General features: G+C 30.8%; 1 protein-coding gene across 2 annotated transcripts; it reads right to left on the bottom strand.

The window, feature by feature from the left end:
* Positions 1 to 167: 167 nt before the first annotated feature.
* On the bottom strand, positions 168 to 2,650 carry LOC141536145 (uncharacterized). Of its 2 annotated transcripts, none has more exons than XM_074256455.1 (2): positions 2,494 to 2,650; positions 168 to 2,212 (listed from the first exon to the last, which is right to left on the bottom strand). In XM_074256455.1, exon 2 carries the CDS (start codon positions 2,097 to 2,099, stop codon positions 342 to 344), a length of 1,758 nt encoding a protein of 585 aa, XP_074112556.1. In that variant the 5' UTR covers positions 2,100 to 2,212; positions 2,494 to 2,650; the 3' UTR covers positions 168 to 341. The 2 variants fall into 2 exon arrangements, with proteins under 2 accessions (XP_074112556.1, XP_074112557.1); XM_074256456.1 differs by having other exon boundaries at positions 168 to 2,208; positions 2,494 to 2,594.
* Positions 2,651 to 16,628: the final 13,978 nt, after the last annotated feature.

Below are 16,628 nucleotides of genomic sequence, written 5' to 3'. Positions count from 1 at the left end.
TTCAATAGTTTATTAAAAGTTTATTCATGGAAAAAAAAAAAAATTAACTTGAACTAAAAAAATAATTTTTAAGTGATTTTTTTTTGTCTGATGCATAATATCGAGTGTACCCCAGTAAAATAACAAATTTATGATTTCAAACACCTAGAAATTCGTTATCTTACCAAGATACCTTCGATAGGTGTTGTGTGACAAGATTCTATACGATTAAATTATGAAAAGTTAATTAAACCGCGATGTTTTGCAATGGGATCGATCGAAGGTGATTTTAATAATTTTAATAATGATGACCGATACATAGTAATATGTAACATGAAATGTAAGATCTTTAGGGTTAATTTTTAAAAGTACATGTATCTAAAGTTAAGGGGTTTAAAACTTAATATAAATTGTTTTAATTCTTCATTACTGAAGTGAGTAGCAATGGCCTCACAGCAATCGTAAGGAATAAACGGCATAAAGAGATCCGAGATGATTTCGATACATTTACCGAGAGTCTCTTTTTTAGCAATTGCGTAATTAACCTTATATACAAATAAATTTGCATAGTAGTAGGTTCTTTTGTCGCGATAAAAATTAACAAAATCAAATCCCGTTATAAAATCCGCATTAAATGCACGTTTCATTAATTTCTCTCGATTATCAACAATAAAATTCCAGCAAGTAATTCCAGTCAGCCCTACTTGTAGACTCCTCAATAAATTCTCACTTTCCAACATGCTTTTTTTTTCCTCTTGATAATGAAAGTCCGATTTACTCATTTTGATTTTGGAAACGAAAGCTTGGACTTTCTTCAGATCGTCATCTGTTGCGTAGATGCCAATTGCATGACGGTTTTCTATAAACGATGCTAGGTAACTTTGTATCTTCAAAGTATCAAGTTGTAAATTTTCTATGTAAAGTATATCATTTCTATCACTTTCCTCGACATCGTTGATATCAAACGCTGCAAGCTCGATCATAGAGTAGCTTAACTGCCTGTGTCCCAATGCCGTTTTGTACAGAAGAAGTCGAACTGCCAGAGACCTTCCAAAGTAGATCGCAAGTTCAAGAATTGATGTTACAGTCCGACTGAAATCAAACAAACACGGAGCGAAAACATCAGCTCCAGCTTTCAATAAAAGTTCTAATTTATCTGTGTCATTTTGATATTCAAAAGACTCCATAAAGAAGTATCGGTATTCATGGGCATCGAGGACATTATAAATATAATGCAGAGCGTTATTACCAAAACAGTCAACTTCATTGACAGAAGGCCGTTGCTCCAAAATAATCTGCAGTGGTTCCAAATTAGGTTCTTGAGCAGCAATCATCAGGGGAGTCAATAATGAGCGTGTTTTTAAATTAACGTTTGCTCCATTGTCAAGCAGAATCTTGATCGTGGCTATATCGCCTTTGGCGACTGCCCAGTGCAGTAAAGTTGGCTCTTCATTCGGCAGATCAAAAATCCCGTTGAAAAGATCCCTGACCGTCCCATAAATACTCTCAGGGAAACGTAAATCGATGTTGTAAACGTAACTCAACAAGAGTGATGTAATTTTGTATTTGGAGTACGAGACAGAAATATGAATTGGATGGATGTCCTCAGGACCTTTTGGGTTAACTACGTCGCTATTGTACTTTACCAATATGCTAGCGCACTTTTTTTTACCGTGGACAGCGCATTGGTGCAGCGGTGTAAATCCACGGTTCTTTACTCCTCGGGCTTTCAAATCAGCGGGGGATCCATTCTTGATAAGATACTTAAGGACGTTGACGCGTTCTTTCAAAACTGCGAAATAAAGTGCAGAATACCCGTTCTTTGATTGACTGCTTACATTCGCACGGTTTCTCACAAGAATCTTGACTATTGTCAAATCCCCCCGATAAATTGCGTACAACAATGAAATGGTGAAAGAAAAAATTATCTTCTGTTTATTCTTACGAGCAAAATATTTTATTAGACTTCTAGCGATTTTGGGGTCTTTACGGCTAACTGCTAATGTTACTAAAAGTCCACAAAGTTTGACATCGACATTACGGAGTTTTCTTAATACTCTTTTAACTCTACTCACCTTTCCTGACACTATTGCACAAATTAAATCCTTTCGAGTAGCCATAAAAATTTAGTTGTTACTTTTTTCTTTAGAAAATCACTGGATACTTTTGAAACAATTTCAATTTTTTGGAATTGGAATCTGAAGAACTGCACGCAACTTGGATAAAAAACTATCTGAAAAATGAATTACAACAATTGGTATGATTATTAAAATTTGAAATGTTCTCAAAAATGCGAGCAGTTGGAGTAAATTCAGATGACAAAAAAGTTAACTTGAATCTAGATTAAAAATTCTTAAACCAAAAAAAATTCACATGACTCAAGAATAATTCTTTGGTTAAGAAAACAAAAAAAAATTTTTTTTTTAAATAAACTAATTTTCCGTAAAATTACATTCTTGATTTGAAATTTCCACGTGCTCCGATTGCAATATATATTGGCTTAATTGAACTTACGTTGAAATTAACACATCACGGTATTTCAAATACTGTTGTTGGAAAGTGACTAGATGAGCGAGCTTAAAAATTGTAGACCTTATATAGGCTCACGATTTCAGACAGTTCCAAAACGGGCATTAATGAGATTCTTGCTTTTCAAAATTTTTCTTCCCCTTAAAAAAATTCCTAGAAAACTTAACAAAAGTCAATTGTTTCTCCTTCTTGAATTTTCGGTTAAAGTATTATCCTTTGTTTCATTTAATGGCCCTATCTGTAATCTTTTAATTATAAAAGTCTATTGTTAGGAACTGACGAATATTTCTGAAATTCTTTTAGCTAGTGTCTATTGATAATTTATCATTTCTTTAAAAGGTTCTTTCTTGTTATCAAATCCTCTTAATGAGCTTTATTTATTTGTCACTGAAGTAAATTTTGCTTACGATAAGGGTCTCGACAACAAATTTTTTTTATTCTCTTAATATTAAAGATTGTAATTAAATTTTTATCACAAAAATTATTTATCAAAAAATTCTACATCTAAGAATTTTCAAAAATTACAAGTGAAAAGTTTTTACAAACATTTCTTCTTATAATTAATTTATAATTAAGAAAAAAAAGAAAAAGCCAGCTGATTTGATTATTATTAATTCAATAAAATTTATTTATTTATTTTTTTAAATTAAATTATCGACGTCTGGTCGGTACAAAAGAAACTCCGTAAAAATTCAAATTCCCGCGGTAGAAACCGCGCAGACCTTTTGCGACGCAGTGCGCAGATACATTCACAAGATGGCGCCAGCTACCACGGGAGCGAGTTTGTCAATTATTTCTTCCGCAATTTCGTTAAATTAATCACTTTTTTCGTCGTTGTAAATTATTTAATTACTTAATAATTATTATTTGACCCGCGAACTTTAATATTTTCTATAAATTTCAATTAATCTTTCGTTTTTACGTGTATAAAAAGTAAAAAGTAAACTCGGACATATAACCGTTGCATGCTTCGAAATTTGAGTAAATCTTTCCGTGATTCCAATAAAAATAGGTATTAGCAATATTAATATCGTTAATCGTGAGTGGATTTAATATTAAACGGATAAAAAATGCGCAATATTTCTTGTCCTGGCTTCTGGGCCTCGCCGGTGTATCAGCTTGAGCATATGCATATGGATAATAAACAAGTCCAAGTAGGAGGTTGATCTGGTGATTTGAATAATTCAATATGTACGCCTCAGCATACCAGTTTTGTTCACCTTCCAGTTCCAACTTAATCATTTTTTTGGAATTGATAATTTAATGATTATTAAAAATAAAAAATCTAAATCGGCGGTGGATCTTTATAAATATCGTCTTGGGTTAAAAGAAGACTTCAGGTAATTTTTTTAATATCCTCTTCTAAAAAGTTGATGGCCGGATGTCGTATCGTTTTACGTCACTTCTGTGACTATTTTATTCGGTTGTTGATTTGTCGACTGAGATAGTGGCGGGATTTTTAAAAGAATAAATAAATAAGAATAAATAAATTATAATTGGAAAAAAATTTTTTAACGTTAATTTTTTCATTAAATATTAAAAAATAATTGTCAGATATTTTTTAATTTTCTAATAATATTAAAATTAATCAGCGGACATTTAACATTTAAAAATTAAATTAGAGCTACAAAATTATTTAAAAATTAAAAAAATTTTTTTTTCATAAATTTTTTGAAAATAATTTTTTTGTTGAATTGTACCGTACCTCCTTAACTATTGATGTTTTTAAAGATATAAGCTTATCTCGATGTTACACTCATCGAGAGCTTTCATTTGAGTACCCACATACATTTTTGATATATTTTTCATATATGTATATATATAATATATATATAAATATATGAAAAATTGATGTGGGTACTCAAATGAAAGCTCTCGATGAGTATAATGTTGGAGTGAGCTTATATCTTAAAAAATATTAATATTTTACAAAATACAAGGTCATTACTCAATTATGTATCTAGATTTCCGCATGCTGCCTAAATACTCATCATAATAAATTCATCATTTGTGAGAATTATATGAAACCTTGAAATGGCACAAATTTAAGTCAAAAAAAAAAATAATTGAACCTTAAATAAATAAAATTTCTCAAGGTAATTAAATAAAAATTAAATAGAATAACACATCATAATTCCTGATTAATTTATGCCGGCTAAAAAACCTGAGAAATTTAATCCTCTAGCAATACTTAGTACTTGGCTCGATGAATATACATACCTTGCGGATCTCCTCCTTCTCATTCTGGTTCCCGTGCAGGATCCTCAGAGGATCTTGATAAGACAGTGGCGGTTGACAAAGGGCCCTAGAAACGCCCGGCAATATCCGTGAAACCTCTACGTCCGAGGGCGTCCATATTTAAATCTTTCACCCCCTTAAATATCGCGTCCCCCCGGCCCACCCACTCCCTCTCCTCTCCGGCAAGTTCTATCATCATCTCTCGCTCCCTCCCAAGCTTATGCAATATCTCTTGGACGGACGCGAGGTTTTAGCTTCCCATCTTCCACCGTTCCTCCCAACTTACAACTTCCAACGTCTACGTCCTCACTCTACTTTACCATTCATCGCCTCGGGTTCTTGTTTATTACCGTATTATATATACTAACTACTAACGTTCGCTACTCTACTCGCATTTAAATATCTCCTGCATGAGCCTGAAAATAAATATTAAATTTATAATGCAATATAATTGTTATTATAATTTTAATCTTAATAATAAATACATTTTGTGCCCACCTATATCTCGCACGCGCTATTTACTTCACTGTCGATTCCTTCAAGAGTTAAAATTTTCTTTAGCCAAGAATTTTTTTCACCTGAAATCGGAATTGTTAGTTTACATTTTTTTAAGGAACAATTTTTATTTAGTGTTATTATTTAGGAAATTTAGTGTCATTACAAAGGTCTTGACTTGAATTTATGCCTTTAAGCTGATTTTATTGCTTTAAAATTTTTTTTCTTGGTTTATAAATTTTTATTCCGAAATTTCTTTAAAATAAAAAAAAAATACTTGATTAAAATAAATATGTACCTTCTATGAAAACGACAAAATATTCACGATTAAATTTTTAAATCCAAATAATTTTTTTTAATCAATAAATATAAATATTTTGGAGCAAGAAATTTATAAAAAAAATATTTACTCGTAGTAAAATTTTTTTTATCTGTGTAAAACTTGTAAGCAATTTTCGAGCATTCAACTCAATTATATAAAATAAGATAAATGCTTCGCATTTTTCACTTCGATTCAATCTTGTAAATTTAAAAAATAATTAAATTAATGAATAACACACATATACATTCACAATATTGAAATAAAAGACATACGAGGGACATTAATCTAATAATATTGCGGTCGTTTGCGCCCATAACTTTGCGTGATATTTGCGCCCTTCCGTTTATCCAATACAACTCTACCTCGTTTTCTCTATTTTAGTTTTTCCTTGCTGTATGGATAAACACACAAATATCAAATATATATTCTGCAGTCCATTGTGAGAACTATTGTTATTATTCAACAGCACAAAGAAATAAAAAAAAAAAAAAATAGACAAACACAGCTTAATGTAAAATCAATGATCTGAACTATGAGTCGGTTTTAACTTCTTGACCTCGGATATTTTAAATTAAGGAAATTGTTTGGTTTTAAGCTTCAGAATAATTTACCATAAAAATTATTAAACATTTTTTCTTAATTAAATAATTATAAATTTTTAATTTTTATATAAAGAAAAAAATTCACTGTGGAGCTAAACAATTACAAAAATTAAAATTCATAACATCAATAAAGACATTAATTTCCGATATTCAATCACAAGAAAATAATTTATTTAGTGATTAAAGTTCAATTTAAATCATTAAATTTAAATTTATGCAGGCTGTTATATAAATGAAAGCAATATATCTTGTTGTAATTAAAAGTAGGTATAAATAAGTGAGAAAAGTATGCGAATTTATTGATGGCTATCGAATTAAACGGTATCATGGCTTAAAGATTAAACAAGTTAATTCGCTGGTATCATACAGTGTGTTTATACTGTTTGCATGACGTTGGTTAATATCACGGTGTAATTTGATGGGTTAACTCTATTACATGATAAATAAAACTTGTAATAGATTAAATAAATACTGGCCAATTTAAATTATTTTTATAATTTTAATCATGCGAGTTTTATTTTCAATTAAAATACAAATAACGCTTTCATTTTTTGTTATTTTAAACTCATCAAAATTATTTCATACTTGTTTTAATTTTTTAAATATTTTTCAAAAATATTGTTAATTAATTAAAATAACTAAAGTATTTCTAGGTATTGTTGTTTTATAGACATTCTTTACACTAGGAGGGTACTTGGATCTCTTTGAGCTATTAATTATTTAAAATAAAAATTATTTTTAATTTTTATTACTGAATAAATTATTAAAAAAATTTTTTAAACATCAGATTGCTTATAAAACATGTTTTTTTTTTTTTCGGTGATACAAGGAACATGAATGCAAAATTTAAAAAAAGAGTCAATAAGGAAACACGCGTATAGCATGAGAGTTGAAAGACGACGGGAAACACGCGAGGGTACGGCGTTGGTTTCCGCGAAACGTTTGGAAACATCCGGGGGTTGAGTGTGTAAGTAAAAAATAAAATAATGAAAATAAAAATATAAAAAGTTTAAGAAACGATATGTTATATGTTGAGAGTCGTATCGCACTTTGGTTATCTTTTGCTGGTGAAAGCCTCAGGCAAACGGCTTCGTATTTTCGCAAATTGATTCCCAGAATTTGCCTTCCCCTCTTTACTCTTTAGTAGAGTCCGAGTTCTTAGCCAAGTCTTATTACTGCTGATAAGAAATGAACCTAACTTTGCTAATTAGAGCACAGTATTTTTCTTTTATTATTATTATGTGCATTACATTTATTATTTATTTGTTGTACTTAATACCGATCGATATTTTTGCATCTAATGTGATCGAATTTATCGTTTTATCGTGCTAGTCAGCAGTATTTTAGCCACGTTGACTTGATTTATATAAACGCTAATTTAATTCCTGGGTTTTCCTTCCTACTGTCTACTGTTCGTTATATCATCGTCATTTTTAGAACAAATAGATGCATTAGATACTGTATTTAAAGTTTAAGCAAATTACGGTCAGTAAGTCGTTAAAATTTTATTTATTCCTAGAAATTATGAATAGTTTTTTTTTTTTTTTTTAATTTTGGTTGAGTAAAAATGTCGTTAAATTTTATGTTTCAGAAAAATTTTATTGGAAGTTCATGAAGAAATTCCTAGATGCAGAATGCTGTTCGGTGAGTGCTTATATTATTTTTTTATTGCATGAAATATTGTTGGAATATTTTAAAACAATAATTTTTTTTATTTATAAAAATTTAATATCGACATTTGATATTTTTTTTTTAACAAATAAAATTTTTTACTCAGTTAAAAAATCCTTAAAAATTATTTTTAATTTAAAACTCAATTTTTTTTTTTTTTAATGTATAAATTAAAAAAAAATATTCCAACAATTAATTTTATTAGAATTTAAATTATTATTGCGTCTAAAATTTATGGAAATATTATTGCCTTTTTTTTTATTATTTTAAGATGCAATTTTTTACTGAAAAAAAAAATATCATGAACAACGTTGTGATATTATAATAATATATATTATAAATTTATAAAATATTATATAGGAGTACAATATGATTAAATAGGATAATAATTTAATAACATTATTATGCCAACTAGAAATTGAATCGCGTAAAAATAACATCAGCAAGTTTTTTAGCAGCGAACTGTGACTCTCGGTATTAATCGCAATTAAAATGATTCAACGTCTCAGGCATAAATATTCATCACTTCAGAATCAGCCATATCAAATGAATATATATAAAAAAAAAAAAAATATATACAAACATAAAACATGAAGCGTAGGCATATAAGTACACCAGATAACGATCAGCTAGTTCTTCGGAAACGGGAAAACCCGTTTTCCAATAGTAAAACCATCTGATTAATAAATAAATCTAATCTCGTTAATGCTCGGAACGTTGAAACGTAACTTTACCCAGAATAACTTGGTCGTTTTTTGGGCAGTCTAAAATTTCGCCCGGGGACCGGCGAAAACAAGAAGAATAAATATTTCGGAGGGTTGTGCTGGTATATAATTACAGAGGGCAGAGCAGTGGCTAGACCCGGTCGGTATGCAGCAGCTCCGGTGCCTAAGGTGCTCTCAATCTCAAACTGAGCCTCCAAAACGGTCCGTCTTTGTCCCTAACATCGTCTTCTGGGGTATTCTCATTCGTATTCGCGCCCCGGGTCACCTCACCGGATTCCGTCTACTGTAAATGACGATAAGTCTTCAGTCCTTGGATCATTTTTTATTTACTATGCTCTTGCTCGAGGTCCTGCCGAGATTCGAGGCCGGGTTCAGCCTCGGGTGGAGAAATAGTCCAAGATTATGTGCTGGGGCTTCAGATTTTAGAGATGTGGGTCAGTTTCTTCGGTAGCTTCTAATTACCAAAGTCTTTGCACTGTATAAAATTTTTCAGTCGGATTAAAAATTTTGTTTATATTATTGTTGAAAAGATTGAATTTTTTATTTTATTTTTATTAAATAAAAATAAAAAAATAATTGTCATTAGTTTAAAAATTTTAAATATTTAAAAAAAATTCCATCAATATTTTTTTTCAAATTTATACAAGTACAATTTTTTTTATAAATTCTCTCTATAATAATTTATTTGTTAAAAAATTTTGAAAATTGCCATTATAAAAAATTAATTTCAGTTTAAATAATTATTTAAACTGATAATAATTATAATTATCATTATAATTATAATTATAATTATAATTATAATTATTTTTATTCAATTAAATACGATAATAATTTTAATATATTTATTATTTCAATTTTTAATGCCAGAATTTATCAAGAAAACTTTAAAACAAAATAATTTTTGAAAAATATGATCAATATTTACAAAATTAAACTTGATATAAATTTTTTGAAGCATTAGTAAGTAATTTAGTATATAAAACTTGAATCAAGAAATAGTTTGATAGCAATGCTAAGGAGTAATTATCAATGGAGCGATGAAAGACAATGATGACCCTTGAGATATTTTACCACTTATTTGAGCACTGGGTACTTGTACAATGTACCTTCATGTATGATATATTTTTCCTAAGCAGAGTCTTTACATATTTATGACGTACGGGGAATACATCGCGTGTAAACTCGCAAACGCCTATTTCATCCTGTCTTTGCAATATAATACTCCGCTCTGTATGAATGTACATATTACTTTGTACGGGCTGTATATATCTAGTTTGATTTAGCCACCGACCAACTTAGAGTCGACTTATGCATGCATATATCACACTCACGCATTTCCGGAGTAACGGTACTTTTCTTTCTTATGAATTTTGCTTGACATCTTTCTGAACTGATGGAAAATTAACGCGAGATTTATCATTTATCATCTTCTTTACCCGAAGAAAAGAAAATATACAGATAAAAAAATTAATTTGATTCAAGAGAAAAAATTTTTAACTAAGAAATTAATTTTTGTATCATTTTGTAGTAATATTAACCATTCTTTTCTCAGTGTTGCTCCAATTTAAAAGAAAATTTTATTCTATGAACTAAATTCAAAATATGAGTATGCATATGAGGATGCAATCGGCTCCGCCCCTATCAGACCTGCCATTGCTCGAGCATTCGGACTTGGAGATCTCGGTTCGAAAGCCAAGGACGTTGATGACCACGGTCCTCCCGGGCGCGGTCTTCTAAGTGGGGATCCTAAATTACCACAATTTTGCACTTTTTATCCTCAGCCTCTCCGGTAAGCGAAAGCAACCGAGCGAGAGTAAAACAACAAAAAAACCTTTTTAAAATTGAGGGATTATTTTTGGTGGAAACGCAACAATTTTATCCGTTGTTATATGTGAGATCAGTTGGTGTCTACTGTTGCCAGGAGTTACACCTGTCTGAGCTTGCTAGCATAAGTTTCTCCTGAATTTTTTTTCTGAAATTTGCATTCTTCGATTGTGTGGTTTTTTTTTTGTGTCGATTCATCGTGAATTTCTTAAGGAATAATCAAACATATTTTATATATATTGTGTCTCTCTATTTTCTATCAAATAAAAAATTCCCGGCTGTATTATTTCAAAACATCGATTCTAATTTTTTTTAAATTACTTTTTAGAAAAAAACATTATTTCTTAAAATTTCATAATTATTTTATTTAAATGAAAATAGATTCGTAAAAAAGTATCGATTTTTTTCTTTAAAGCACTAAAAAATACAATATAAAAAAAAAATGTACAAATTTTACAGTTACTGTGTTTAAAAAATTTTTTTATTTAATATTTTTCTTCATAAAATCTTCTTTCCAAAAATTGTTCTTTAAATAAATTAACTTTCATCATTTTAGTGTAAACTATTTCCAAAAATCTAAAAAATTCTGTGCTTTTCAACGAATTATTCAAGTTGTTATAAGTTCACTATGCAAGAGCAGTAGCTCTGTATTTTCTAAGTTTATTCAGTGTATCTTGGTCATCTGGTTGGTCATGTCTTGGTCTTCCGTCAGAATGCTCGGGGCATTAGTTACGGGTTTTCTGCTAAAAGATTAATATACTTCTGCAACTTAAAATTATTCATCTTTTTCCACGTTTGTTATTATCATCATCATCATTAAAAAAGGTCATTTGTATGCATCGGATGTTTGATGTTGCTTCTTGGAAGCAGTTATCTTAGATAACCTTTATTTATTTTAGCATCCTGGTAATTTTGTTTATTTCTTCAGCAACGAAGAAAATCTTAATTTCCCCATTTTTTTTTTGGTGATTCGAGGATTTGTTCTATTAGGAGAGATGATGGCCAGCTGAAATATTTTTCAGAAGAGTAAGAACGCCCGAGGAGAGGATCCCGGTGTTTAAAAACGACTCGGTCCATAAAAACGTCGAAAAATTCGAGTCGAAAAAGAAAGAAGAAGAATAAGAAAAAGGGAATGCTCCGTCGGTCGGTGGGCGCAGCATCAGCTCGGTTATTGATGCCAGGAGGATCTATCGCTCCCGGGCTTGGTGCATGGAGATCTGGAGAATACCACTTGATATGAGCACACATGCAAGCTTGAAGAGCAAGACACGGACGAGGATGAGGATGTAGAAGTTGGATGCTGGATGTTGAATGCCCAGACTCTCGGCTTACATACCGCAATAAAAGTGCTCTGCAAGGCCAGAAGAGGACGGAGGTAAATAACGGTGGAGTGGGCGTGGTTGGCGCGGATATGCGGTGCCCTCAAAAGCTTGATCTTCCCTCGAGGGATACGATGCGAGGGGCCATGCTGATGCCAGCTAGGGCCATAACCAGAACGAGAATACCTGGAGAAGCAAAGCTGATGATGATGAAGAAGAGGCAGAGGCAAAAAGGGCAACCCTGGAGGTAAAGGTGAATAATCCCGCTCACGATGGCTCCACGAAACTGGGAGCAACAGAGATAAGATCCTCCTAGTTATCACACGGACTCCTGGTTTCTCTGGATCACCACACCTCCTTCAATTATCAACCTTTTTAAAATACTAATCGAGTTGATTTGTTGATTATTCCGGGCATCAATTACTTTAATAAGCTTGTTTAATTTTTATCATCAATATCATCATCATCATCATCATCATCATCAGGTGTTTGCTCACCGTTCAGTCTTTTTGTTACTTAGCTGTTTCAAGGATTTTTGTTTGGTGTCAAACTATTTATTGTTGATAGTATCTCATTTTAGGTCTTTTGCTTTACTCTAAAAATATTTTCTAAAATAGATAAGAATAAAACAATCATTCAATTATCAAGTCATATTTAATAATAATGGTTTAGCAATCAATTAGTCTGAAAATCAATCACAAATAAGCTCTGAAAGAATCAAACTATAATTTTTTAGCTTAGAACTAAATATCCTAAAACTGAACTCTCTTATAAGGAGATAATTTAGCGACCATGCGCTCCCTAGTGGAGATTTTTTAAACTAATTTTAGTCCAAAAATAATATATGGGCATTAATGACTATATCGAGACATATTAATATTTTAATTAGTTTAAATTGAGAACGAAAAATAATATTATAATGTATACATCTGACCAAAAGTAAAAAAATTAATTTGCTAATAATTGTTATTCAAATTTCATATCATAGGAGCCATATTCATTTTTTATTTTAAATAGAAAACATATTTAATAGAAAAAAAAAAAAAAAAAAAAAAAAAAAAAAAAAATTTTCTTTCGTGATCGACAGAGAGTACAGCGACGGCAAACATATCCGTCGGGAAGTAAGTTCCAGTACAGAAAGTACTAAGCCAACTTTTCTTTTCATTTAATTCCAAGATTTTTATTCTCAATAATGACAATTACCTCTTTCTTATTTCCACAAAACGACTCTATAAAAACCCAGTGAAAGCTGCCTCTTATATATATTATCCATATAGATATATATTTTATTTCCTTGGCGATCTTATTCATAAATAGCAATGGAGTAAAATAAAAAATTAATAGCTAGTATTGTGAAAAAACATGAGGATTTCCTAGATCACATTAAATGACAGGTTGCTGGACATCCTGCTGAGATAATTCGTACGGCGCGTGTTCGACACGTGTACCAATTACCAGCTCATCATTGCTATACTTGCTTCCGAAGAACAAAAGTCTTCTGTAAGTTAAAAGTAAAAAATTATAATTAATAGTGATTAGAAAAAAGGACCGTCACAATAATCTTCAGAGCAGGAACGAGTCTAAACAAGTAAACGAGTATGAGCAGTAAATATATAGATTTTGTATTGCTTCACAATAAAACAGGAATAGAAGGATGACAGAAATATTTTGGCTCAGACGGACTTGCCCTTAGGGTTTACTTAGGAAACAAAGGACGAAAGCTATAAGTTTTGTATTTTATATAAAGATGACGGAATACGCGGTGTGTTTAGAACTGTAATTATAGTTCCGACCTCAGGAGTCGGCAGATGTGGATAATGATAGCCCGGATACGCGTGATGTGTCCGGCTTCTTCCTCTGGCTCTTTTTGTCCTCTTTCTTTTTTACTCTCTATTTTTTACGCTGATCTATGTTTATCTTTATGTTTATACATAGTAGAGCAAAAGGAACAGTGAACTGGCGCCAGGAATCTAGGATACTTTTTTTTATTAAACGCCCCATTTTATACCCATTTGATATGATATGATATGATATGATTTGAGGGATCAAATGCCGTCGGATTGACGCTCTGATTCCTCAGCTGCTACACTAGTTTCTTTGTTTTATTGTTATTGATTTAGTTTTTTTATTTCCTGGATTATTATTTGAATTTTTTAAGAATATTTCTATTGAAAAGTTATTCAAGTTTCTTTTGAATTTTTATTGATACTCTAAAAAAATTTTTTTAAATTCTTCTATTGTATTACAATTATTATTATTATAATTAATTATTTGATTCCTATTACAACATTAATTTTAATTTTTTAACATAAAATTTAAGTTAAAAATTAATTTTAGACAAAAATAAGCTTACAAGACTCAGAAAAAAATTTTTTTTCATCAATTGTTTACATAAAAATTAATCATTAAATGCTATTGATTTCCAAAAAAAATTGTGGCCTTCAAATAAATAACATAAATAACTGTTTAATGATAATTTATGAAGGCAGCTGATATTTTTATTAACTTCCGAGAAAATTCTTTTAAAATTTTACAATATTTACTTGAATGCATTCCTAAACTTTTCTTATGATTAAAAAAAAAATAATAAATGAATAAATAATAAATTTTGATCAAGTAATTTGCTGAATAAAATATAAAATTTTCTGATCTGACTAATTACTTATTTAAATTCAAGTAATTCTTAACCGACGTTACAAATTAGCAGATAATCAATTAGTTAAAACTTCCGGCGCCTTAACAAACAAATGACAAAACGAGACTTCTCTCAGAGACTCGTTAAATTTAGGTAATTAAAGGCCGGTGGGTCCTAGAGGGTGCGGCTGACGGCCCTCGTTTTTTTGTCTTCCCAAAGGCCATTCTAGCTTCAGTCTAAAGAAAAACTCAACAATTAATGAATCTAAATAGAAAGTTCTTCGTTTATTGGAAATAAGAAAACACATTTTGAATTTAACGGCAGACGAATTGCGTTCTTTGATTACAATAATAATCGATTTCGAAATTACCTATATGGAAATACGAGAAAAAGGCTTTGAATAAATCAAAATGTACATGTGTTCCGAAACAGCAGCTGAAGATCGCGCCTGCTGGTATCCTACGCAGTTCTATTTCTTCTTTCTATTAGATTTATTATTTATTATTTCGGCAATAGATTCACCGGTGATTGTAATTTTGGAGATATAATTTTAAATGACACCGGAAATTACTTTTACTGGTTGTTATTATCAGAAAAGGTAACAAATGTTCTAAATTCTTTGTTAGAAAATTTTATAATTTCGTTTTTAGGAAAATAAAATAATTATTTTAAATTATGTGACTGTTTACTACAATTTACAGTTTAAAATAAATTTTTTTAAATAAAATTACTATTACATAATTAATTATTAATTATTAAGTAGTAAAAAATATGACAAAACAATTTTATAGAACTGAAAAATTATTTAAAAATTTTCCAAAAGCTTGAAAAAAAAATTTACAAATAAAAAAATCATTTAAAGGCATAAATTTACGTGGAGACCTTTTTGATGATATAAAATTTAGCCATTATTTGTCTTCTATAATAAAAAAATGCCAAAGAAAAAATTTTCTTTATTTTTCTAATTAAATGCATGGTAAATTTGTGAAAAATTAAACTATTAAAAATTTTACTTGAATCCTTTGAGCTATTATGGACTTTTTGATAACTTAAAAAAAATTATTAAATGACCTTTAATTTAATCGAGAATAAAAATTTAAATTTTGTACAATTTCGAAGCAATTTCAAGCAGACAAGACAGTAACATTTCAATAAATGCCCTAGTTCAATTAAAAAAAAAAAAAAAAAAAAAAAAAAAAAAAATCCACACCCTCCTGGAGTCAACAGCCTTGGCGAAACTTTTTACAGAATTTGAAGCAGCCTATAGATTTAATTGGCAGTTTGTTAACTCAAAGCATAGAAACCTCGAATGATATGCAGCGCCTAGGGTTTAATTTTATAGAATTAGCTTATGAATATTTAATATTATTTCCAGGGTGAATTTTTAGCTGAAATCCGACGGGAATTGTACAATCTAATGCAAATCTAGAAATACCGCGTTGAATTGACAATTTGCCGTGTGCCGTTGGCGAGCCTGAACTATCATGACGGATAACTCTTTTCCGCAGCGAGCTAATAGTTGATCGTAATAGTCACCACACACATAAACATAAATATCCATATCGGAGAGTTTTGAGATGTAAGGTGGAGGTTTATAGGATTTTTCTCTCTCGTGATGCAGGGGAGGGCGCTAGCCTCGGGGAATTGCGGCAACTCTCGCCTCGTGCTCGCCACGCGGGGCCCTCGGGCCCGAAAACCTAACCTAACCTCGACGTACGGCGGATAATTGGGGATAATGCCGGGTTTGCCGCAGCCGTTGGGCCCCTGTAATTGCGCATGAGAGAGATATACTTTGGAAGTTGCTTTGCGGAATATAAGACCGGGAATCGGTCTCAGCTCTACTAACTCTGCTCGGAGTCCAAAGTCTGAGTGGTAACGCCGGGCAAGGGATCTATCGACCACGTCGGTCTCTTGCCAGCGAAAAATTAAAAAAAATACAAATGGTTATAAGTGAGCATTAAAAAAGAATGAAAATGAAATAAAAAAGGCAAATAAATACGCGGTTTCACTCTGTCGAGCTCAACTTCGCGGAACCCAGAGATATGCTACCCTAATTCGTTCTTTCTTTCGTGATGGCTTCTCCGCGACGTGTTATTACATCTCCGTGGGCCCACGGCCCAGACGGACCCCAAAAATATGCTTTATTTTAGACCTCAAGCTTCTATGACTGATCATTTTTGTGTCAATTAATTTGGAAAATTTTTTACTGTTAATCGTTAAGATTTAGTTAAATAATTTTTAATTTTACATCAGTAGGACTTTTGTAAATATTTAGAAATTTTTATTTGC

The sequence above is a fragment of the Cotesia typhae genome, unplaced genomic scaffold (genome assembly GCF_013202065.1).
Source record: "Cotesia typhae breed Kobodo isofemale line unplaced genomic scaffold, CoteBio_Ctyphae scaffold_152, whole genome shotgun sequence".
In the NCBI taxonomy this organism is placed as follows: domain Eukaryota; kingdom Metazoa; phylum Arthropoda; class Insecta; order Hymenoptera; family Braconidae; genus Cotesia; species Cotesia typhae.
Note: the sequence above shows the minus strand (reverse complement) of the source record. Positions and strands in the feature narration are given on the sequence as shown.